Raw genomic sequence first — 24,328 nt, forward strand, 5'->3', positions numbered from 1 at the left:
CATCTAATTATCCCCTGCGCCCATGCATGCATCTAGCCAAGGATATTACATGCATCACAGCATCGGTGCACATGACTGTTTCTTGATCGACAGGGCTAAAGTAGCTGCGTGCCTACCTAGCTCCGGGAAGAGGAGATTAAACTAGCCAAGGATATTTGGGTGTTTTCCGCGAAACGTCACCAGGGACGCCATGTCCATTCGTCTGCATGCACAGGGAGTGCACACAACAGCACGGCCACACGCTCCTCGTTAACCTTTCTTAGTTGCCCTCGTTCTGCCTCGTCTACCGACAATGATATCGTAGGTTTGCAGCTGTAGGCCCGATGATTGGCAAGCTAGCAGTCCGTCGATGTAAACCAGATCGATCAGGTTGGTGCGCATGTAGTAAAATGTTACGGCACCGGCTTCCTCTGGCCCAACCACTACTGCAGTACCCGTTGGGCTGGAATCGCTATCCCCTACCAGTCATTGAGGAACCCTTGGACGAGTTGGCAGGCTCACGGCTGTTTACAAGTTTGGACCTGCGAGCGGGCTACCATCAAATTCGTATGAGGCCTAAGGATGAGCATAAAACGGCATTCAAGACGCACCATGGTCATTTTGAATTCAAGGTCATGCTCTATGGTGTTACGGTCTACGTTTCAAGGCGGCATGAACATTGTCCTATCGCCACTGCTTCGCAAGGGCGTCCTTGTTTTCATTGACGACATCTTGATACATAGGTAAGACGAGGACTCACATCTCAGCCTACTCCAGCAAGTCTTCCAACTCTTGAAAAAACACAATCCGAAGGTCAAGCTTAGCAAGTGCTCTTTCGCGCAGCCGAAATTGGTCTACTTGGGCCATGAAATCAGTGGGGAAGGTGTCCGCACAGACCACAAGAACATCCTGGCCGTTCAGCAATGGCCGGTGCCCAGCAACATCAAAGAAGTGCGTGGATTCTTAGGCCTGGCGGGGTATTACCGCAAGTTTGTTCAAGGATTCGTGATCATCAGTCGTCCCCTCACAGACTTACTCAAAAAAGGTGTCGTGTTTCGCTGGACAGACCTCGAGGACGGCGCTTTCCGTGCCCTTCAGCAGGCACTGGTTACGGCGCCGGTGCTGGCATTACCCAACTTCACAAAAACCTTCGAGCTGGAAACTGACGCATCGGATCAAGGCATTGGCGCAGTACTTTCCCGGGATAAGCACCCGATCGGGTACTTAAGCCGTGCATTGGGGCCACGCAACCGACTGCTGAGCACGTATGAAAAGGAAGGCTTGGCGATCCTGATGGCAGTTGATCACTGGCGAACATACCTCCAGAATGATGAGTTTATTGTGCATACAGACCAACGGAGCCTCATTCACCTTGAAGATCAGCGCTTGGCTACTCAGTGGCAGCAGAAGATATTGGCTAAACTGTTGGGCCGCGCTACCGCATTGTGTACAAAAAAGGGACAGACAACCGCGCTGCAGACGCCCTTTCGCGCGTACCAAGATCCCCCCCCCCCCAGGGCGATTTGGCAGCTATTACCACTGCAGTACAAGCCTGGCTCGAAGCTGTACAACAGGGATACGAGGGTGACCCCGGGGCTCAACGCCTGCTGACCCGTTTGGCCACACAGCAAGGCAACCTTGATGGGTTCACACTACAGGAGGGCATCATTCGGCAACATGGGCGCATTTGGCTGGGTGACAATGTGGACTTGCAGAAACAAGTACTGGACGCTCTACACACAGGAGCAATTGGGGGCCACTCAGGATTTAATGCAACCTACCGGCGGGTCGACGCCTATTCACCTGGCCTGGGCTGAAGCACCATGTCAAGCTCTTCGTTGAGGCAATGCCAGATATGCAAACAAGCCAAGCCTGAGTGTGTCCGTTACCCCGGCCTCCTGGAGCCACTGTCGGTGCCCAACCAAGCATGGCAAATGATCACGATGGATTTCGTGGAGGGTCTTCCCCGATCATCTGGCTGCAATTCCATCTTATTGGTCATGGACAAATTCTCTCGATATGCCCACTTCATCGCCTTATCTCACCCATTTGTGCCTTCCAAGTGGCGCAAGCGTTTGTGGCTCACATCTACAAGCTACATGGATTGCCCGAGTCCATAGTCTCCGACCGGGATCCCATCTGCACGAGCGCCCTGTGGAAGGAATTGTTCCACCTCACTCATACCAAGCTGCGGATGAGCACGGCGCGCCACCCGCGGACGGACGGACAAACGGAGCGGGTCAATCAATGCCTCGAGACCTTCCTTCGCTGCTTTGTCCATGCGTGCCCTACAAAATGGTATGCCTGGTTGCCCCTTGCTGAATTTTGGTACAATACTTCACCACACTCTGCTCTGGGCACCACTCCCTTCGAGGTTCTCTATGGGCGCGGGCCTCGCCACTTCGGCATCGTCGACCCCGTCGCGTGTGCCTCCCCGGACCTGTCGGATTGCCTGCAAGACCGCGCGCAGATGGAGGCCTTGATCCGCCAGCATCTTCTCTGAGCGCCAGGCCATGAAGGACTCTGCCGACAAGCGTCGATCTGATCGGGTGTTCGCCGTCGACGGCTGGGTTTTCCTCAAGCTTCAACCGTACGTGCAACGCTCCGTGGCTACCCGTGCCAATCAGAAGCTGGCTTTCCGCTACTTCGGGCCGTACAAGGTTCTCCAACGCGTCGGCACGGTCGCGTACAAGCTGCAACTCCGAGACTCCAGCTCGATACACCCCGTCTTCCATGTTTCCCAGCTGCGTCAAGCTCTCCCGCCAACTGAACAAGTCCAAGACCAGCTCCCTGCTACAGCGGCAGCAAGCCCGGTTCCAGAGGAGATCCTGGAACGCCGGACTATGCAGCGCGGCCGCTCGGAAGTGCCCCAGGTTTTGGTGCGCTGGACCGACCAGCCGCCGGAGTTCGTGACATGGGAAGATGCAGAGGAGCTTCGGCAGCATTTTACCCGGGCACCAGCTTGGGGACAAGCTGTGTCTCAAGGAGAGGGGGTGTTACGGCCCCGGCTTCCCCTGGCCCAACCACTACTGCAGCACCCGTTGGGCTGGAACGGGCCCGTCGACAAGTCAGGCCCAACAGTCGGCTGACGGCCAAAGTCTGGGACACCACTCGCTAGGTTAAGTACTCTCTGTTCCCCTCCTGCGTGAGGCGGTGTTGATGTAATTGGCTAGGCGGCGGCTCTCCTCTCCCGGTCCCCTTTCCTTCTTCCTCTAGAACTCCAGATCGAGCAGAATCCTTGTATCCTTGACCCAGTAAGGGAATTCTTGTAGTGGGAGCATAACATAAAACGTAGAGCACCCCAAACTTCGATCATATGCGTGGAACGAAATGCATGTGCCGTATATGTGGTGAACTGCAGGGATCCATGCATGCAATTGCTTGGCAGGGGTATACTTATAGGACTTTTTTCACGAATACGCAAAGCTTACGTATCATTTATTGATAGGTACTCCCTCCGTTCCTAAATATAAATCTTTAGAGTGATTCCACCATGAACCACATACGGATGTATATAGGTGCATTTTAGAGTGTAGATTCACTCATTTTGCTCTGTATGTAGTCTATAGTGAAATCTCTACAAAGACTTATATTTAGGAACGGGGGGAGTAGAGAGAATACAAGCTCGGGCATTACATTATGGGACATACACGATACGACTTAGGAGCAGTTATTGCTGATACAGACGAGGTTTACAAAATACAGCTAAGTTACATTATGGGACATACACGATACGACTTAGGAGCAGTTATTGCTGATACAGACGAGGTTTACAAAATACAGCTAAGTTAAAGTTTGACCATAAGTTAAAGCACCCAAATGTGGGTTATATGTGACAAAATTTATACCTTGAATTTCTATTTGAAAGAAATTGCCAATGGTATATAATTCTGAAGTCACACAATATAAATCATTGATCTAAATCATGGTAAAAGTTGGATTTTAGAAGGCAAGCGCACTTTATTCATTAGGGAGTAGTCCTACTGCCGGAGGCGCCATTAGACAAATCCATGCTAGCTGCACTATGTCCCCCCGAAATCTCACGATTGGGCCTCTCGAAATAGGCTTGCGCCCTGCTTTATAGATAAATCAAAGATCCATACAACCAACATCCATATAATTCAAAAAGACGAAGGATGGGGCAGCAGCACAATAATGCCCAAAGAAAAACATAAGAGAAAAGAAAAACAAGGCCACCTGGTGGCGGTCGACGGGCGAAGCTAAAATGACGAAAGCCGATGTGCTGAAGCCTCGGACTTCGTTTCCAAAAGGGCGTGATAATTATATTCGTGTTGCTTTCAAAGAATTTTGCAATTTGTTACGAGTTGATGATAATTGACGTAGCTTGGTGCGTGTTACAAACAAAAGTGAGCTGGACGTGCAAGTGAGGGTAAGGTAAAAACTGGCATGTACTAGGTGAAACACCAATTACAACTGACAACCCGTTAAGTAAGTTAAATCCTGCAACTTTTAAGTAAGTTTTGAAATAAAAAAGTCAGAGTTCCATTCCACGATCCGTTGGTACGTTTGCACACGTACAAGCAGTAGCTTACATTTTTCGTTGCAAATTAACATGCATGGAGATTTGGTCATCCCTGAAAGAGAGAGATTTGGTCATCATGTGCAATGGCTGTGCATGAGTCCGAGATTTGTTGTCTTGATGAGTTCTCTTATGCTAGTGAAGCAGAAAGTTAATGGCTTATTTAAATGCACTCCATTTGACATTTTTGATTTGGTACGAATTGGTCCAAAATCACGGCTCTAGCAAATGGAGTTCAAAAGCCAGGATCTTGCAAGTACAGTCATATGATATGCATTGTTTACAACATAGTACAGATGGTTGATAAATTAGAGAATAATAGCACCTTCTTCTTTTTCTAAAACGACAGAGCGAGATCATGTAGTCCAAACCAAATAATGTACATAGCAAAAATATCTATTATAGGCGAGCTGGCGCTTCTAGAGATATCTTGATACCGACAAAATAAATATTCATTCATATCTATGCTTGGTATTTTAAACTTGAAACGGTTTTGCTAGCAAATTTTGATCACTGTGCGTAGCGTTAGGATGCAGGGGGGCCGTCGACCGCCCGTCGTTTTCGCGGTAGAATTAAAAATGGACATTTCTTGTTACCATGACCATGATCAGTAATAATATTTCAAAAACACGCTACTAGTCCTATTCTACAATGTAAAGTAAAGCTAGCTCCAAGTAGTAGCAACAAACACACGGCCATCACTACTGACGATTGAGGGCAACTCTCTTCAGCCAATCATATGACGTGAAGGACCAAAAATGCTAAACGTACGGGCACCTACAGGCCCGTACGAGGACATACCAACAAACTAAACACTGCCCCCCCTGATTTTCAGGGGGTGGGGCCTGCTTTGGCAAATAAAATCCAATCACAAACTTCCACGTCACATTATTTTCAAATCAACCTGTAAAAGCCTGTATAATCCTGTACGTGTAGCATTACTGCGTGAAGGACCCATGCATGCATGCATTAGTTAGTCGTTGCCCGTTGGTATTGTCAACGGATCTATTGATGTAACATTGCCACTTCAGTGTCACGGTAAACATTACGCATGCGATCTTCCGGATCAACAGTGGACGCACGAACCGGCGCTCATAGGGATAGAGTGTGCATGTGTGCGTTCATAGGGGTGAGTGTGCATATGTATAAGTTGTACTAAGCTATAAAAACGGATGCATGAGATTTATCCCAACAATGCACTGGTTTGCTCCTTTACTTGCCCTAGACATTGTAGACCTGACTTTATTAATCAAGTAAACATAGTGAATAACATCAGGTCATAAAAGGACACGACTAACAAAGAATTTATGGACTCAAAGTTACACCATAGCATTCTCACTAGACTAGTATGATTTTCAATGTAACTTTGTTTTTTACTGGTCATTCTTCGTTCAGTTGTCTTCCCATTGTACAGCACATTTTCCTTGATAATTATCAGATTTATAAGATGCCCTTTCGGTGTGTCACCATCTCTAACTCTCTCGGTGGCATCTCAATAGTCTACAGTGTGCCCAATACGTAATGAATCATGCATAAGGTTCACTAACCTCGAAGGATTTCGATAGATGCAATAGCATGTCGGCCACAAAAACTTAGACATCTGAATACGTTGTGTCAAGTTCAAGGGCACGCCCAATTCCCACAAGGCAAGTTGCCGCGCCATTGCTTCATCGATGTACCACCGTAAGACAATACCATGGTCAAGAGAAGAAGCATGAGAAACCAAAATGGCAGTAGCCTCCGCCCACCACCACCCACGCAAACATCGCTATGAAGATCATGGTGGGGAGAGGTGGGGGGCATTCTAGTCCACACAACGTTGCATCCACCGTTTAGACGCCGCCACCAAAGAACATGAGTAATATACAAAATGTAATCTACACGTGAAGCAACAATACGAGTTGGTTCCACCCACCTCCCAGGGGTGAGAAGGCTGCCTAAGATAAGGGTGATGTACGTAAATGGTGGTGGGAGATGTTGGCGGCTAGTTCTTTTATTATTATTTTGCACTAGAATTATTCGGTTTTGTAGTTCGTATTTCTTGCACTCACGTGTTACCTTAGGAAATAATCGGACTTTATTGATTAACTAAGATAGTACGTCAGATCAAAGACACCGAAACTCAAGCGACTAACAAATTTTTGTTATCAAACTAAAAGTTACATTAAAGACATTTAAAGTGGTCATCTCCGGCTCCACCTTTTGCGAATGGTGTTCCTCCAAACCTCTGACTGAAAGACGCTGGAGACCAAATATGCACAAGCAGGACTAACCTCGAATGTTTCCAAGAGCTGCTTGATTCGCTCATCCTAATAGGTGAGAACCCAAGACCGTTGGACCCGCTATGGCTAGGTACAAAACCTTTGCTAGGTATGTGGTCTGTGGTGGGGGACACGCCCCTTATAAGGCAGGTTTTTGAACCGTAGATTGATCACTATACCACTTGGGAAGAAGTCTGCGAGGACAAAACAACAAAAATATGAGTACCATTGACAAAACCAAACTTCACATCAGCGACACTACTACCATCGCCAATACATGTTGAATCTTCAGACGACAAAGAATCAGATATATGGTTGTCGATCTTTGGGTCCAATACATCACCAACTTTTCGATATTGATTGTGTTGACCATGATATTCACAACAAGAAGGGATTAGCATCACGAGATGTTTATTCTACGTGACGACGTCTCCACCTTCATAACACTGTTACTAATAACATATAGATCTAACATGGAGGAAAGAAAATATAACATACTCTAGACGTAGATTTGGCGTTTCGTGTTCTGAGACGTAACTGCATTGTAAGCGAGGAGAACCATTACAAGGACAGTAATGGTGGCTTTTTTGAGAAAATACTCCCAAAGGACATCTCATATTCATCTCAGCGAAAACAATAGTAAATCGAAGGACAACAAGATAGAAAAGTAAAAACAAAATAACATAAAAAATCATACTGATCGTATTCTTCCTTTGATTGTTTGTCATCCGCCGAAGCTTGAAAAATCAGCGAACAAGTAGGAAGAGATGCAAACATACCTGCAAATGCCCTTGCCATACAAGGCTTTGAAGACCGTAATAGCCACTCGATGGTAACAGCAAGATCTAGCAGCTGCTATAGGAACATTGGTTGAGGCAACGCAGGATAGCAATCCTTCACCATCAATCCAGAGGGTTGTAGAAACAGGACTCTACTGCAGAACAAAATGAATGAAGAGGTTGAAGTCGCCGCGCGAATAGCCAGTCAACTGGTTCCCTTAATAGACATACCAACTGCCAAGACCCAAACAGAACCAACAGTGCAACACCTACTTTCATAGGCCCTTCGTTGACGCTGAATTGGAAACCATTTTGGTAGGGAGAGGCTGAAGAGAACTTATTTCAAGACAACAAAGAGGATGGGTCCCCACTCTTCTGGACGCTGGCCGGAACCGAGATCGCGGTGTGGAAAAACCCTAGCGACTACGGCTGTTTGTTAACACAAGACGGATGGAGCAATACCCGTGGCTAGATCTTGCTAACGGCTTCGGGGATATTATATTGGGTGTTTTACATTCTTGCCTTAGTTGGTTCCCATCATACGGTTTTACCCCTAGTTTTCGATTGTGCTCAATTTTGTTCCAAAACTGTTAGGTGCTTTTATGAAAATATCCTTTTGTGTCGTTTTCATCTGGTCAGAGGCGTTTGACTATGATTGTGCCAAGTTGTAGATTGTGTTGTCCCTTCATGTCGCTTCAATGACAAAATTGTTGTAGTCTCGGTTTTGAAACATTTTGGAGTAGAGTTGCTTCGAGATTTGCAGCAAGAAAAGGCAGTGTTTCCTACTCTCATTCTACTATTGCGTTAGAGAAATAGCATGCGTTACTCCCTCTTGACAGAATGTTCATCGGTCATAGAGTTCTTCAGTTTAACTATCAAAACATAATAGTTTATAAAAAATATATGTTTCAATCTCATTCGGCGACAAATGTAAAGATATATTTTTTGTACAACATAACACATATATATTTAGCGAATCAACCTGTGGTTGGATGGTTAGAGCGACTGTGGTATCCCCATCCCACCAGGGTTCAAATCCTGGTGCTCACATTTATTCCTGGATTTATTTCAGGATTTCCGGCGATGCGCATTCAGTGGGAGGAGACGTTCCCGTCGACGACGAGGTGCCTACGGTGACTTCGTAAATTTCAAGATGATATGCCGGCTCAGTCTTTCGGAGGTGCTCATAGGGGCAGGGTGTGCGTGTGTGCGTTCATAGGGATGAGTGTATGCGCGTGTATATGAGCGCTTGTGTTTGTACTGATGTTAAAAAAACACACATATATATTTCTAAAAAGGTTCAAATATGTGTCCAACTTATAAACCAGGACAGAGGAAGTAATGACTAATCTATTCGCAAAAAAAAAAGAAGTACTGACTAATCACCAAGCGTTCAGAATTTATTGGTATACACGGTGACCTCTTAGTTCAATCAGCATTCTTCTTGCTGTTGTGCCACCATGCATGCGAAGAGCAGGTACGTGCCGAAGTTGCCGACGCAGAGCATGGCGAAGAAATAGTCCAGGACTCCAGGTGGCCATCGTTGATGTCGTCGGGATCCACCCACGCCGCCCGCCTCTCCACCACAACAAGGAGAAGCGCCGAGCTCGCGTATTTGAACGCCGCTCCGGACGGCGTCCCGCGCCTGGTCGTAGAAGAACTCCATTTGCCCGATGAACGTGAACACCTCGGCGGCGCCCACCTACACTGCGGCACCTCCCAGAAGTACACGTGAACGTCCTCGTGGATACTGCGAGCACCGTGAAGTGCTCCGAAAGCGGCCGGCGGCGAGCAGCTGTGATCGGCGTCTAGCATTTCCAGCACGAGGCGGCGATGACGGGCTTTCCCTTCCATCCAAGCACGAGGCATCCCTTCTCCTCGGCCACCGTGTATCCGCTGCCGCCGGCGTTCTCCTCCAGCCACTCCCGCGCCTTGGCCGCCATCTTGAAGGGCATGGCCTGGAAGCCCGCGCGGCTCATGCGGCGCCGCCACTGGTCCGCGCGCTCGTGCCGCTCCACGCGCGCCGCGCCCTCGCACCCGACCACGTTGCGGATCTCGGCGCCGAAGTGGAACTGCTCCACGCGCGCGCGCCGGGCGTCGTAGCGCGGGAGCGCCGCGTCGAGGGCGTCGAACAGCGCGGCGTAGTAGTGGAGCGCCTCCATGAACCGCCCCAGGAAGAAGGGCCCGTTGTGGCCGGCGTCCTGCTCCACGAGCACGAACGCCTTCGGCGAGAGCTTGCGGATAGTCTGCAGCACCGAGTTGAGCGCGCCGCGGCTCTCCTTCACCACGCAGTGCAGCTCCAGGACGCTGTTGATGGCCACGGCCTCGTCGGCCTCGACGCCAAGGTCGTCCACGTGGAGGCTCTCCAGGGTGCGGTCGACGGCCATGAACTCGAGGGTCATCCCGAGCTCCTCCGCGTACGCCTCGAGCTCGCGCCCGACGGCTCTCATGGTGTCTACGCGGGCGCCGACGCCGGTGACGCGAACGCGCGCCGGCTTGCCGCTGGCCCGTGTGGCGAGGCTGTCGAGCAGGGCGCGCCACTGGTGGCCGCGGTTCAAGCCCATCGTCATGCCGAGGTCCACCACGTGGACGTTGGTCTCTCCCTCGAAGGCTTCCAGGATGGACGTGTTCGCCACGAAGTGCGCGAAGCGCAGGTACGGGCACAGCTCGTACGCCACGGCGAGCGCCTCGCCGCGCGCCCCGTCGAGGCACGACGACCGCGGGACACAGAACGCCATGCTGGCCGGGCCCAACGCCGGCGGGTGCGCCAGGGCCAGCCGGTCCGCCAGGCCCTGCACGAAGCACGACGCGACGCGCTGGAACGCCGTGCCGTGCACGGGCGCGCCAACCTGCAGCTCACGCAGCAGCGCAGCCGCCTGCGCGCGATCGCGGCACGCCACGGCCTCGGCGCAGGCGACAAGCAGCTGCACGAGCCGCATGCCATCAGCTCCGCTGCCGCCACCGCCGGCCCGGACGTCGTCCACGGCGACCAGCGCCTCACCTTGTTCCTCGAACCCGCCACTGCCGACCGGCGATGACGACCGTTCCATGGCCTCCATGGCCTCCACCTTCTGCTTGCACGTCTCAAGGACGTCCCGGAACTGCTTCGTCTTCCTGACGCGCGACGACTCGAGGTCGGCCTGCGCCGGTGGCCAAGACGCCTGGTACGGCGAGCTGAGGTAGTCGACCCTGGTCGCCTTGTGAGCCCGGAGGCCGAGCTCCAGCTCGTCGGCGTCCACGGCTACCTCCTCAATGCCGAAGTAGTAAGGATGGTCGTAGTCTGGTTCCTGGTTAGTGCAAATCGAGGAGGCATCTTGGTGTGATTGCCATGAGGAGGAGGTGGTGAAGGAGCTGGGCAACATCGGCATTTTCGTGAGTGGTGTCTAACGCACTGGGGTTAGTTAATTAGATCTTGTTGCAAGGCAAATGAGCTAATTAACTTGGTAGTGGGTTCAATCAACCACTATATATAGAGCGAGCTTCCTGGGTGACATACATACGACGGCATATGTAGTTGATTAATAAGGGATCTCGTCTGTTCCGCTAATAAACTAAAAATGTCTCTGTCATACAACTCAATCAGGTCTTGCCTAGTCTCTATTTATGTGTTCTTATTTCTGCGAGGGGTGTCCCCCTTCTTCAGAAAATGTGTTTCGGTAACACATCATCGGCCATGAAAATCTTTGTTTCATTATTATTCATTGAGAGAAGCAAGGGTGCACTTGTTGCATTTTCCCTGATTTGTAAGCATATTAACTGCTTCGAGAGTTACTGTTCGGAAACGCCAAGGCACACACCGGCGCCAAGCACACTCGATGGTAACATCGCCTCCAACTAAAAGAATAATCAGCCTTAACCAGACACTTAGCATGTTATAGTATGTTATTTTCTTGTAATTGCTTTCTAAATGTAGTGCTTCCATTTTTTTAATTTATGACAAGAATGGCGAAATAGAGAAAGTGCTATATTATTTAAATACGATGATACCTATCCTAAAGCCTAGTTAATTTTAATAAAAACAGTGTTTAAAAGTCTCAAAATTGTGTGAAAGAATTTACCTGTATATAAAAATGTGATATAAGTACTTTAAAAGTTACATGAATACATATTTTCCTTTTTGGGCCAAATTTTCATTATACCTTGCAAACCAAAAATATTTTATAATAAGAGTTCACAATTTATGCACTCCCTCCATAAACTAATACTCACATGGCATAATAAGAGTATAAGAGTGATTAGTTTACAGAGGGAGTAGAACTTTCTATGCATATGAGCAAAAATGAAAAGGAGGGAATTTTGCCTCATCAATTAATTAAAAAGAAGAGAATTAGCCACTTAATTTACAGAAAAACGAACAGACCACAAGTGGACTACTCACATGGCGTGGAACCCCACAACCGACAGGTGCCCCCCAAACACACTCAACACACAGCAACCCATAATCTGGCCACCACAAAAGCACAAAAGAACCTCCGACAAGAACACTTCGAAAATACACATCGGACACCACCCAAATCACAATGACAACCATACCAAGACGACGCTCCGAGAGATCGAATATCGTCCATCAAGCAACTCTAAACACCTTCCCTATGGCACCACCCCTTTTGCGTTTCCACATCTTCTTGCTTTTGCTAATATTTGTTATCCCCGTCAGGAGGCATGCAATCTCCATGCCCGAATCAGAGCTAGCAACCTCCAAGCTCGCGAGCAAGTCACAAAGCTCTTTCGCAAAGAGATCATCTGGAGAAATTGCTGACACACCTGGCTCGATAGCTCTTTCGCGAAGAGATCATCATGGGGAAAATTTAGAATGGTTTAAAACTATAGGAACTTCTTTAAAAAACAATGTTGCTCGAGAACTAAAATGCCGCTCTTAATCCAAATACTCCTACTTTACTTCAAGGTGTGAGTATTGAATTTCTAGTGTAGTAGTACAAATTAAGATGCACAAACATGTTTTTTTTTTGCACAAACATGTTATGGAAAGTGAATTTTCAAACTTTACACTTATACGTGGAAAAACAAAGGAGGGATGTTCATATTAAATTATCGTGAAACAATTAGCAACGGATCCTTCCATCGGAAAATCATGGAATGTTGTAAGGGGATGCTTTTTCATTGTGTATATGAATGCTTAGCCTCTGTTGTTGAATTTGATGTGTTAAACTCACTGTTCGAAGAGTTGGCGCCATTTCCCACCTGACTTCCACGTGATCTTTCTGCCATTGGATTTAGATCCAATGGTGCACCTATCTTCTTCCTCTAACTCTTCTCCTTCCCGGTAAAACGCTGCCTTCGTAACTTAACCTTGACTCTAGCAGAGTGATAGTGCCACCAGCTTCAGGGTGCGCTCCTGGGCTAATCAGGATCGCATGCAAATCTAAGCCCCAAGGGATAGGGTGCATTATTGATGCAGTAATGGGGTGCACATATAGTTATGGATGAAAAGAGAGTCTCTTGAGGAATAAGTAGTGTGTTCAAAAAAATTAATAACTCACTCTCGGGGTAGAACCAAAGCTCAATGTTAGAAGGATTACAATGCGGCACCTGGAGAACGGGTAGTAACACTAAGAAATAGTGTGTCGCAAGTCTATGGTTCCAAAGCATGAAGTCAAGTACCTCGCGTCATCTCTCTGAGGCGACTCGAGGATTCCCAACCCTAGCGCCGCCACCCTCCTTCCCCACTCCTCCTTCCACTCCGCCGCCGCCTGAGGTGCGCCCCCGGCTCGCGCACGCGTCATCTATGATGGTGGCGGCGGGGATCTGGCTGCTCTGCATCTCGTGGAGGGCCTAGGGCACCGGGGCGGCGGCCCCAGATGGTGTGCCCGGCGTGGATCCTTCGGCAGGTGGCGCCGGTGGGCGCTGGATGGTTGTCCTCTTGGCTGCGTGGGTAGCAAGGGGGCAGCGGACGTGGGTCGCGATGCGGTGGTCTCCTCGCGGACCGCGTCGGCGTCTTGTGGAGAAGGCCCGCCTCATCTTGCCCGATCTGCTCGATCCCCTTCTGATTCCGGTGGCCGGCGTCCGTCTTGGTGCTGTCCTTCGGCTCGGGTGGTTGGGAGTTCGAGGTTGTGAGTTGGAACCGGGGTAACACCTTGGCCAGCGCGGCGGCCACAGCGTAGTCGACGCCTTTGGCGCCGATCCCCTCCTTGGAGGTTTTGGTGAGGTTCCCCTCCTCTTCCTGCCCTCTGCTTAGTGGTGAAAACTTGGTTCCTTGGTTGGGCGGCGACGGCGTTGCGACGTCGTATTCCTTCTTGGACGCGTCGTCCGGGGATAGTAGTGGTGGCGGGTGTGCAGTGGTGGTTCTGGTGGTGGCGGGTGTGCAGTGGTGGTTCTGGTGGTGGCGGCTGGCGGCTTGTGCCGGCCTTGTTCACTTGCGGCTGCTCCAACGGCTTTCGTCCTGCGCCGTGTGTAGGGTGATGGCATTAGCGCCGCTTCGCAGTTGCTGTTGCCTTTGAGCTGTTCTGTCTAGCGCTCTGTATCAGTACATGTCGTGGTGGAGCGGTACTTCATCTCACCCATTGTTGGCGGCGAAGATCGGCGGCATGGCGCTGTGGAGGCGCGACGCCCGATGCGCGGAGATGGACTCGCGCAGGAGGAGGTTGCTGTCTGGCGTCATGGTGACGTCAATGGCGGAGTGTCCTACACAAGGTAGAAGACTCAATATATTCTGAAGACGGACCTGTGGAAGATGGCTGCGACAACACAAGAGTGTGTCTGACCAGATTGTGCCCCAGACCCGGTATGTGGCTCGGCTGGGGCTTCCGGCTTTTGATGTTAGGTTTAGGTGAGTGGTTTGGGTAGTGGCCCAACTAGCATCCCTTCATCATATGGATAAGAGTAGCGGCATATGTTGCCGAGATGGTGGATTCAGGAATATTGTTTGTAATACTTTGTAAGGTCCTCAAGAATAATTAATAAAGTTTTTTTTTCGAAACGGAGGCAAAGATTGCCTCATCTATTAATTAAGCAGAAGAGAATTGCCCAGTTAATTACGGAAAACCGGGAGAAAACCGGAACAACAAGGGCCAAGCCCACACCCAAAGACTGAAACACACAGGGCAAAGCCCACCCTATTCGACGACATGTCGACCTACGGCCAGACAACGCAGCTCCGACTCTGACGGGGAACTCAGAAGAACAAAACCAGGCACGGATGGCGCCACGGAAGACCGCTGAACGGATCACCTGCAGCCAGTCATCGTACACCATAGGGACCTGCCACCGCAGCTTCGACTCCACAGCAACAAACAAACCGAGGCAATACCGTGAACACGCCGGAGAAGAGCTGACTACCGCAATCGTTACCGCGCTGCTGACATCGCTCCCACCATCATCGTTGCCATAGAAGTCTGGTCGCCACAGTGATTCTCTCGGGGCCGCCGCCCCGACATCCACCGCTCCGTCGCGCCCAGCGCAATTGATACGTCTCCAACGTATCTATAATTTTTGATTGCTCCATGCTACTTTATCTACTGTTTTGGGCAATTTTGGGATTTATTATCCATTTTTATATTATTTTTGGACTAACCTATTAACCGGAGGCCCAGCCCAGATTTGTTGTTTTATGCCTATTTCAGTGTTTCGAGGAAAAGGAATATCAGACGGAGTCAAAACGGAACGAAATCAACTGGAGAAGTTATTTTTGGAAGGAAAGCAACCTGATAGACTTGGAGTGCACGTCAGGGGAGTCCCGGGCTGCCCATGAGGGTGGGGGGGCGCGCCCACCCCCCTAGGGCGCGCCCCCCTGCCTCGTGAGCACCCCGGAGGTCCACCGACGTACTCCTTTCACCCATATATACCTACGTACCCTAAAACTTCCAGAACAGAAGATAGATTGGGAGTTCCGCCGCCACAAGCCTCTGTAGCCACCAAAAACCTCTCGGGAGCCCTTCCTGGCACCCTGCCGGAGGGGGATCCCATCACCGGTAGCCATCTTCATCATCCCGGCGCTATCCATGACGAGGAGGGAGTAGTTCACCCTCGGGGCTGAGGGTATGTACCAGTAGCTATGTGTTTGATCTCTCTCTCTCGTGTTCTCTCTCGTGTTCCCTCTATGGCACGATCTTGATGTATCCCGAGCTTTGCTATTGTAGTTGGATCTTATGATGTTTCTCCCCCTCTACTCTCTTGTGATGAATTGAGTTTCCCCTTTGAAGTTATCTTATCGGATTGAGTCTTTTATAAGAACACTTGATGTATGTCTTGGTGATCAACTTGCGGGTTTCGTGACATTGGGAACCTATGCATAGGGGTTGGCACACGTTCTTGACTCTCCGGTAGTAGCTTTGGGGCACTCTTTGAAGTACTTTTATGTTGGTTGGATGAATCTGAGATTGTGTGACGCATATCGTATAATCATACCCACAGATACTTGAGGTGACAATGGAGTATCTAGGTGACATTAGGGTTTTGGTTGATTTGTGTCTTAAGGTGTTATTCTAGTATGAACTATTTTATAGATAGATCTGAAAGAATAACTTTGAGGTGGTTTCGTACCCTACCATAATCTCTACGTTTGTTCTCCGCTATTAGTGGCTTCGGAGTTACTCTTTGTTGCATGTTGAGGGCTTGTTATATGATCTATCTATGTTATTATTGTTGAGAGAACTTGCACTAGTGAAAGTATGAACCCTATGCCTTGTTTCCTAGCATTGTAATACCGTTTACGCTCACTTTTATCGCTCGTTACCTTGCTGTTTTTATTATTTCAGATTACAAAAACCTATAGCTACTATCTATTTTGCACTTGTATCACCGTCTCTTCGCCGAACTAGTGCACCTATACAATTTACCATTGTATTGGGTGTGTTGGGGACACAAGAGACTCTTTGTTATTTGGTTGCAGGGTTGTTTGAGAGAGACCATCTTCATCCTACGCCTCCTACGGATTGATAAACCTTAGATCATCCACTTGAGGGAAATTTGCTAATGTCCTATAAACCTGTGCACTTGCAGGCCCAACAACCTCTACAAGAAGAAGGTTGTGTAGTAGACATCAGCAATCAACCGGCACCGCCTTCTTGGGCCGCCGCCTCGACATACCACTGCTCCCCCAGAGCAGCAACGCCGCACAACCCAGCTGCCCGCAGCCCACGCTGCTCAGGGCAACCGCTCGCAGACCACGAACGTCGCACCATATCTGGGTCCGTCGCCCCGACGTAAAGTCAGATCGTCCCCTCTGGGGCGCATCGATCGAGCCGACACCCCTACCGCCCAAGCGGGACAAGGATGCCACCCAACCAATGTCGAGATAGAGCCCCACCACATAGAGCTACCACTCACATTGTTCCCGAGATCGCCATCTCGGCGCACAATCAGAAACCACCCGGAGCCGCCGCTCCGACGTCCATTGTCCCCGACGACGAAGAGATCCATGCAAACTGCAGTATGTTGACTCTTCAAGGTGATGCCTCAAAGAAGGAAACGACGTAGCCGCCGTCATCGCCCGCTTCGACCATCCGAAGCTAGGGATTTCTCCCGAAGAGTCGTGTAATGGAGCTCCACGGCAACACATTCAAGAAGGGAACGACGCCATGGAGCCGCCGTTGCCGGCACCGACCCAAAGTCAGTGCTGGACTTTCACCCGAAGCTCCTCCACACCTCCGAATCCGAGCAGATCCGAAGCACTGCACAACATACAATCCCCATTGACGACGTCCACCGGCTCCACCTCGTGGTGCAGCTGCCGCCACACCTCTCAACCGCGCCGGAAGCCACAACAACACCTCATGCCGCCAGTGACGTGCCAGCGCACACACCGGGGCTACCACCGGACGGGGATCCGATGGCAGAGCAAAATCCGGCCACCACGACGGCCAAACCGCCGTGCCCCTCAGCCCGGGGCCGCCGCCCCGCCTTCCTTCATGCACCCCAAGCTCCGAGCGAGCGAAGCGGCGATGACCTGGCGCCGCCACCCCGCACGAGGACCCGCCCAGCCGTGCACCAGAGGCGCCCGCCCGCAAAAACCGGATCGAGATCCAGCACGCCGCGCGAACGACGCATCCACCGCTGCGCCGCCCAAGGCGCGCTCCCACCAGCCACCACCGGCGCGCAACAGATCGCGGCCACCACCTCCCGGGGCCGCCGCCCCACGCCGGCGAGCCGCCGCCACCGCGGCGCACGGGCCGGCGGCAGCGGCAGCGAGCGGAGAGGCGGAGGAGGCCGTATGCATCTCCCAGATGCAGAGGCCGGGGGTCATTCTCCTTTTCGAGAAAAAAAAGGTACAATGGTGAGAATTGGTGTGGAAAACTTTACCGTTGGGTGAGCCCCAAAAGAGGATGGATAAGGCGACGGTGGCCCAAACCATTGGGTCTAGGCCGGGAGGAGCGGCAACGTCCTAAACCTGCTGAACGGAGGTCGGTGCAGGTAACCCAAGCTGCCCCTGTACTTGCTGAGACAGCCAGTAGATGATGAGGAGGTGGATTGTGTTCAAACTTTGCGAATACTTTTCCATTGCGATGGAAGTTGTTTGAGTTTTGTAACCCACAAATCTAGCTCTCGCCTCAAACTTTCGGCCGCCACACAACTTTTATCCTAGGTCCGCTCCAAGTGTATCCTTACCCTTGTCTGTTTCAGCTTCATGGACCAGATTCAACTTTGGAAAAGCTGAATCTGAAAAAAAAACAATTATTTCAAATCAGCTCTGATAGTCAGGCCATAAATCTAATGCAGCTCATTTTCAGTGTATTTCCCTGAATCATGCCCCGGTGTACTTCAGTGACAAAGATGATTCTGCGAATCAAGTTTGCCAGTGAACCAAATCGACAACTGGTTCAAGAGAAGTCGAAGCTGAAACAAACAAGGATTCTAAAGGTGTACCTACAGTTTCCTTTTTCTTTCAAGAGCATGCATCAGAGTTGCATGTACTATACCCGCAAAAAAAAAGTTGCATGTACTATATATTTTCTCCTAATATCTGAAATCGCCAACATGAACACAAACGAAATCGTCTGAATTTTGTATAGAAATAAAAAGGAAAAAAAAGTTTAGCACATGGGTTTACACTGCCTTTATTCAGCGAGGCCAACCAAAAAGCGCAAGTGGGCGACGGTAAGGTACAAGAACAGATGGCGGGATCTCATTTGTGCCAGGAAAGTGCCCGGGATATTTAGTCGGGTTTTGCTTGGCTGGAGAGATAAGCTGGCAGAGCATATAGCAAGCAGGATACGATTATAGAATCCTATAGATCGGGTTAATTAGCGCCGGATGCGACAGCTGAATTAGTCGCATCGTTACGAGCAAAGCTCCAATCCATCTTTAACAATCTCTTCTTCTTCTCCCCGAAGCATCTATGATCATCTCGTGCGTGCGCACCGCGGCCGTATACGTACACGTACACCGTGCGAGGCGACTGTTTCGTCGCGCGCTAGCTGCTGGCTCAGGTTGATCCAGGCAGGCCTGGGTGCGTCACCGACAGGGCAAGCTGCCTATAGCTCGTAGTAGAAGACTAAATTAAATACAATCAATTAGGCAAGGACATTTGATGTTTGGAGCCTTTCAACGAAACGTCACAAGGGACGCCATGTTGGCTCGTCAGCTCCGGCACAGCACGATCAGGCGGCGAGGAAACCCCTGCGGGTTCGATGATCGTCGACAGTTAATGCTTTACTTCTCTGCCTCCATCGTGGACAAGAGCAAGCATCCTGTCGATGTAAACGAGAGCTGCTAATATGCCGTACACAAAATGCATGCGTGCATGTCAAGCGATCATACCTGGGAACGAAATGCATGTGTGGCGCGCGTACGTATATGTTGAAGCGGCCGGGCACGTAGTACTACAGGTACACGGTTTTACAGGTGCTGTGGAATGATAATCGCCGGTATTACGTGGGAGGACTGGTGGAGTAGGGCACAAGAGAGCTTTCACCGCAAACATAAAAAAAAAAGTAGGACAATAGAGCTTCCGTGCCGTTTCTTATTGGCCTGGCACATCGTTTCCAAAAGACGGGGCCTGGTAATTCCATTGTGTTGCTTTCAAGGAATTTGGGGAGTTTGGTATAGCATGATGCGACACGCATGGCAGTATGGCACATGCTAAGAGCACGAGTGAGGTACGTGGACGTGCAACCATGGGGTAAAAAATGACATGCACGTCACTGGGTGAAACAAACATCAACACCGGCAGATACATATGGTGGGAAAATGGCAAATCATCAGTGTAAAAGTAAAATTATACAGCCGCGACCCGGTCGACTGCGCATGTACGTACGAGAACGCATGGAGATTTGGTCGTGCTTCCAAGGCACACGCACGCCCGGAGAGGGAAAGGTTTGGTGGTGCATGCATGGCCGTGCGTGTGCATCAGTCCGAGATTTGTTGTTGTCTTGATGAGTTCTCTTATGCTAGTGAAGCACAATTTTCATGGGTTTGTTATAAACTAGTCCGTTTGATTTGGTACGAGAATTGGTCCATTTACGGCTCTATTTATCATCATGTATCACAGTGTACTAGTCTTAAAGTTTTCCGATTCGACTCAGGGTCTCCAAGGAATATGACAAAGCGGCCGAGCTACTTTCGTCCGCATAGTAAGCATCTTTCGAGGTTGTACAAGTAGAAGAAGAAGAAAATCGCATGCTATGTTTGAATGTGATGCGCTTGACGTTCATTAGGTTATGATATGCTTTCCATCAATGCTACGCCCGCGTGTATGGAATAAACTTGGTACGGGGCACCTTTGCTCAGATGGAGCGTTGTATCCATGATGGGGGGAGACATTTTGTGTTGTCAGGAGATGACTCGCCAAAGTGATAAAGCCCCTAATAATCCATAGACCCCGCCAAGCTCTTATCCTTCTTCTATTACCGACTCAACAAATCAGTTGGGGGAGAGGGTCAGTTTGTGCTAGAGGAGGGGGTTAGTTAAAATCACAATAGCTATATGTAAATTGACTGAATTTGCAATTGATATGTTGATTTTGTGGAAGGATGAATAGTTGTGGGAGGAAGAAAGTTGGAGGAAAAACAAAGGGTGGCTGTTGGATCTTAATATAATGGCCTGGAAAATTGCCTTACCTGAAATAAATTTTCTCCCAATTTGCATACAACTGGTCCTATTTAAAATTCAGGTGGGGGGAGGGGGTGCTTACTTGCAATACTATAACCTCTTTTCCGCGACTGTAGTATTACCGATTCAAGACCATACTCATATCATTTCCTCTGTTTCAAAAGAAAATCACTCTGGTCTTTTCCAAATGTAGATGAATGGCTGATAAAGATAGTACCCATTAAGTTACCTTGGTTGGGAGGGAGGAGATAATGGTTTGATCGAAGAGCTTGCGCACATAGCTACTAGGGAGATCTAGCAATAGCCAAGCTCTTCTTGCATGTACCAAGTTGAATAGTCCCATGTTCCAAAACCATAGGCTCCATTCGGACTTTGGTCAGATCAACTTGTGTTCCCCATTTTCCACAACTCACCAATATTATTGTCTCTTCTTTGGTAAGTTAAACACATCCATGACATATGTGGTGCATCACTTGGCGTATGGTGCCTGAGCCACAACTTTCATTAAAACCATTTTGTCACCAGAAGATGAGTTTGCCCTGTCTTTTGCTCAATTTAGCATCAGTTTTTAAAACCTGCCCTTATTTATTATTTCTTGAGTAACAAGTAGCCCATGATATTTATGGAAAAAGTACAGTAATAAAGGCCCAACACCTCTTTATGTCATTTTAAAAAAACTGGGCAACTGTCATCGAACATGATGGAGTACTTAATTACAAGGGTTGATAAGTTGCCACATGGCTTTCTGATATATGTATTCGGGACATCCTTGATGATGGCAGCTTGATCCACATTGGCTCTAGGAAAATGTGTAGTCATCTCTAAAGAGCGTATGTGAAATCTCAGATGCATTTCAGCAAACTTTGTACCAGTTCCAAACTAGTAATCTGAACAACACAATGCACTAAACAAAAAACGACATCATGCTGCTAAAAGGGATAAAAATGGAAACAATGCATCACCTTATTGTAATTTGGATGAATGAATTATTGCAGAAAATTCCAGTTGAACTTCGCTAAGTAGTGCACTCATGTAATACACCACTACTAGGGAAAAGGCTAGTAGCAGCGCGGGTTTTAGGTGTATCAGTAGCGCGGGGTGGGGCGCTACTAATAAGGCGCTACAGCTAACATATAGCAGTAGCGCGTGGTCACCGGCGCTACTGCTACACAAGTGTAGCAGCAGCGCGGTTACTGGGAGCACACTACTGCTAGTAGCTCTAGCGCCCTTTGCAGCAACGCGGTACTACTATAGAGGCGCTGCTGCTAACTTCTATACACTCGCTACTGCTAATTTAACATGTTTTTTGTTATTTTGGGCATATTTGTTTTGTATTTGAACAGGCTTTATAGAAGAATCTTTAGCACATAGAAATTTCATCATGATACACATACAAATGCCTGCGAGACCACGGATATAATCGTAGCATATACATACAAATAGTCTCATCATAATTTTTTTTTTAAACGATCACCGGGGGGGAGAGGATCCCCACCTGAATATATTGCTCAAAAGCTGCCAAAGCCAAGAGTGACCCCTTGAGCTTTGGTTGATCCAGTTTATAAGGGAAACCGGATCAAAAACCTAAACAAGCTGACCCCGTTTATGAGGGAAACCGGGCCGAAAAAACCGTACAGGTAACAAGGTTACAGAAGATGAGAAAAAAATGCCACCCAGGAGAAGGCATGACCTAGCTAGCAGGCAGAAAGACCAACACCACGAGAGACACAAGTAGATGTGGGGTGTTGTCAAAGGATCACAATACCAAGATTCTGCAAACAACCTAACGCACCACACCGGCGTGCGTATCAAGCCCCACGGCACAACAGAGGATCAACCAAAACCAACGAGTGCCAAACTAAACACGAACCTTGACTGGGAGATCCGCCATGAGCGGTCGAAACGATTAGCAGGTTGGGGAGGTATCATTGCTTCGTCATTGAGCAAAGGTGAACCAAGACCACACCAAGAGCCCGAAGCTCGCCGCAGTACAACGGCAACCATGGTAGCGTCTTGAGCAAGCACGGAGGTCGCCCAAAGGGCAGCCGAAGAGAAAAGACATGAAGAAAAACACAGCCAACACAACCAGCACAAAGGGGGACTCAACTTCCATCTTCATCTGACCAAGCAAGGAGAGCCTTGAACGTTGGCCGTCTGGTCGCCACCCAACAACACCCGCAAGGAGAGAGGTGTCGTACGGGAACGAAGTGGTCCGGGGAGGATCACACCCCGCTAACCCGGCTTCGGAAGGAAGAATCGTAACCACACCAAGGGATGGTCGAGCTCACGAGGGGGGAAAACTGGCCGCCCTATGGCGCCAAAGGCACCGCCGCCGAGCCCCAATGAACACCACCAAACAACCACCGTCGACTCCAAGCTAGTCGCACCACCTCCACCACTACCACCGGTGGTCCCTCCGGCTAGCTCCTGCTCCAAAAAATGATGCCCACAAGAGGGGAACGACACAATGCGCCATCATCATCCGATCTGAGAGAGCACAGATCTAAGGTTTCCCTTGGAGCAGGAGATGGTAAGGGAGAGAAGAACATCACCACAGCAGCGCCTTCAAGAAGGCAACGATGCCCGCAGACGCCGCCGCTGCCGGCTCCGACCATAGTCAGAACAGACTTTCGCCTGGCATCGTCTTCCACTCCACCGACCAACCCAGCCGGCCCCACCATCAGCCGCGTGACAGAACCACCGCCACCAGCCACAAGCCGTCTTCCACACACAGCCGTTCCCTCGAGACGAGCTGCCACCATGTCATCGAGCATGAGCCACCCAAACGCCGAGATGCTGGTTGGGCAGGACCAAACCAGCAGGGATGCATATCTGGCGACTCATGGGCTGGACGCACTCCACCGCCGTAACCTCCGGATGGCGAGCACCAGAGCCAGCAGCAGCCGCGCCGCACTCCAGATCCAAACCGACCGCGGCGCAGAGCAGCCACATAGCAGACGAACCATAGCCGCGCCAACCGAGGAGGCAGATATGGCAGCGCGCCGCGCCGGCCGCCAGCCACTTGCCAGACAGCAGCACCGCGTCGCCCACCGCAGCGCCTGAAGGACAACCCCACTACACTGGGCGCCTCGAGCCTCACCGACGGGAGAGACAGACCATCGTCCGCCCTCCCTCGCCACCAGAGACACCACCCATCCACCTTCTCCATGGAGCGGCTCCCCCCACCAACCTCCAGCCACGGCCATGGCAAGCCGAGCCGCCTCCCCTGCTTAGGCCCGGATCCAGACGGGAGGAAGCCCCCACCAGCCTCCCCGAGCTGCTGCAACCGCCTGGACCACCACCAGCACCACTCGTCGCGCCCAAGCCGCCCCGAGCTCGCAGCCTACGCCGGGCACGCACCCAGCCGCCGCATGAGCCTCTGCTGGATCTGGCGTCCCGCGCCGCCCCGTTCGAATCGAGAGGGAGAGAGAGCAGGACCCGCCACCGCCGGCACCGCGCAGGCTTTGCCCGGCGACGCCCTCCGGCGGCGGCGGAGGAGGGGGAGCGAGGTGGGGGAGGCCTGCAACGGCGGGTTGGGGTTCCTCCCGGGTCGCCCGCGGGGGCGCCACGGGAGGGAGAGGGGAAGGGGTTTCCCTTACTTCAACCCTCGTCAGTCTCATCATAATCATCATCCAATACAAAGTGGTCTCTCGTCATCATCTCGAAAATAGCTATACAAGTTCTTGATTACTTGCAAATACATCGCCATCCATCTAAACAATGGTATACGCGAGAAGAGCTATCACTTTGAGTACATGAGTTCG

The 24,328-nt window shown here is 50.1% G+C and overlaps 1 protein-coding gene across 1 annotated transcript; it reads right to left on the bottom strand.

Moving 5' to 3' along the window:
* Nucleotides 1–9,367: 9,367 nt before the first annotated feature.
* On the bottom strand, nt 9,368–10,927 carry LOC123066042 (GRAS family protein RAD1-like). Its single transcript, XM_044489205.1, has one exon. The coding sequence runs from the start codon at nt 10,925–10,927 to the stop codon at nt 9,368–9,370; it is 1,560 nt and encodes a 519-aa protein (XP_044345140.1).
* Nucleotides 10,928–24,328: the final 13,401 nt, after the last annotated feature.

The sequence above is a fragment of the Triticum aestivum genome, chromosome 3B (assembly GCF_018294505.1).
Source record: "Triticum aestivum cultivar Chinese Spring chromosome 3B, IWGSC CS RefSeq v2.1, whole genome shotgun sequence".
NCBI lineage: Eukaryota > Viridiplantae > Streptophyta > Magnoliopsida > Poales > Poaceae > Triticum > Triticum aestivum.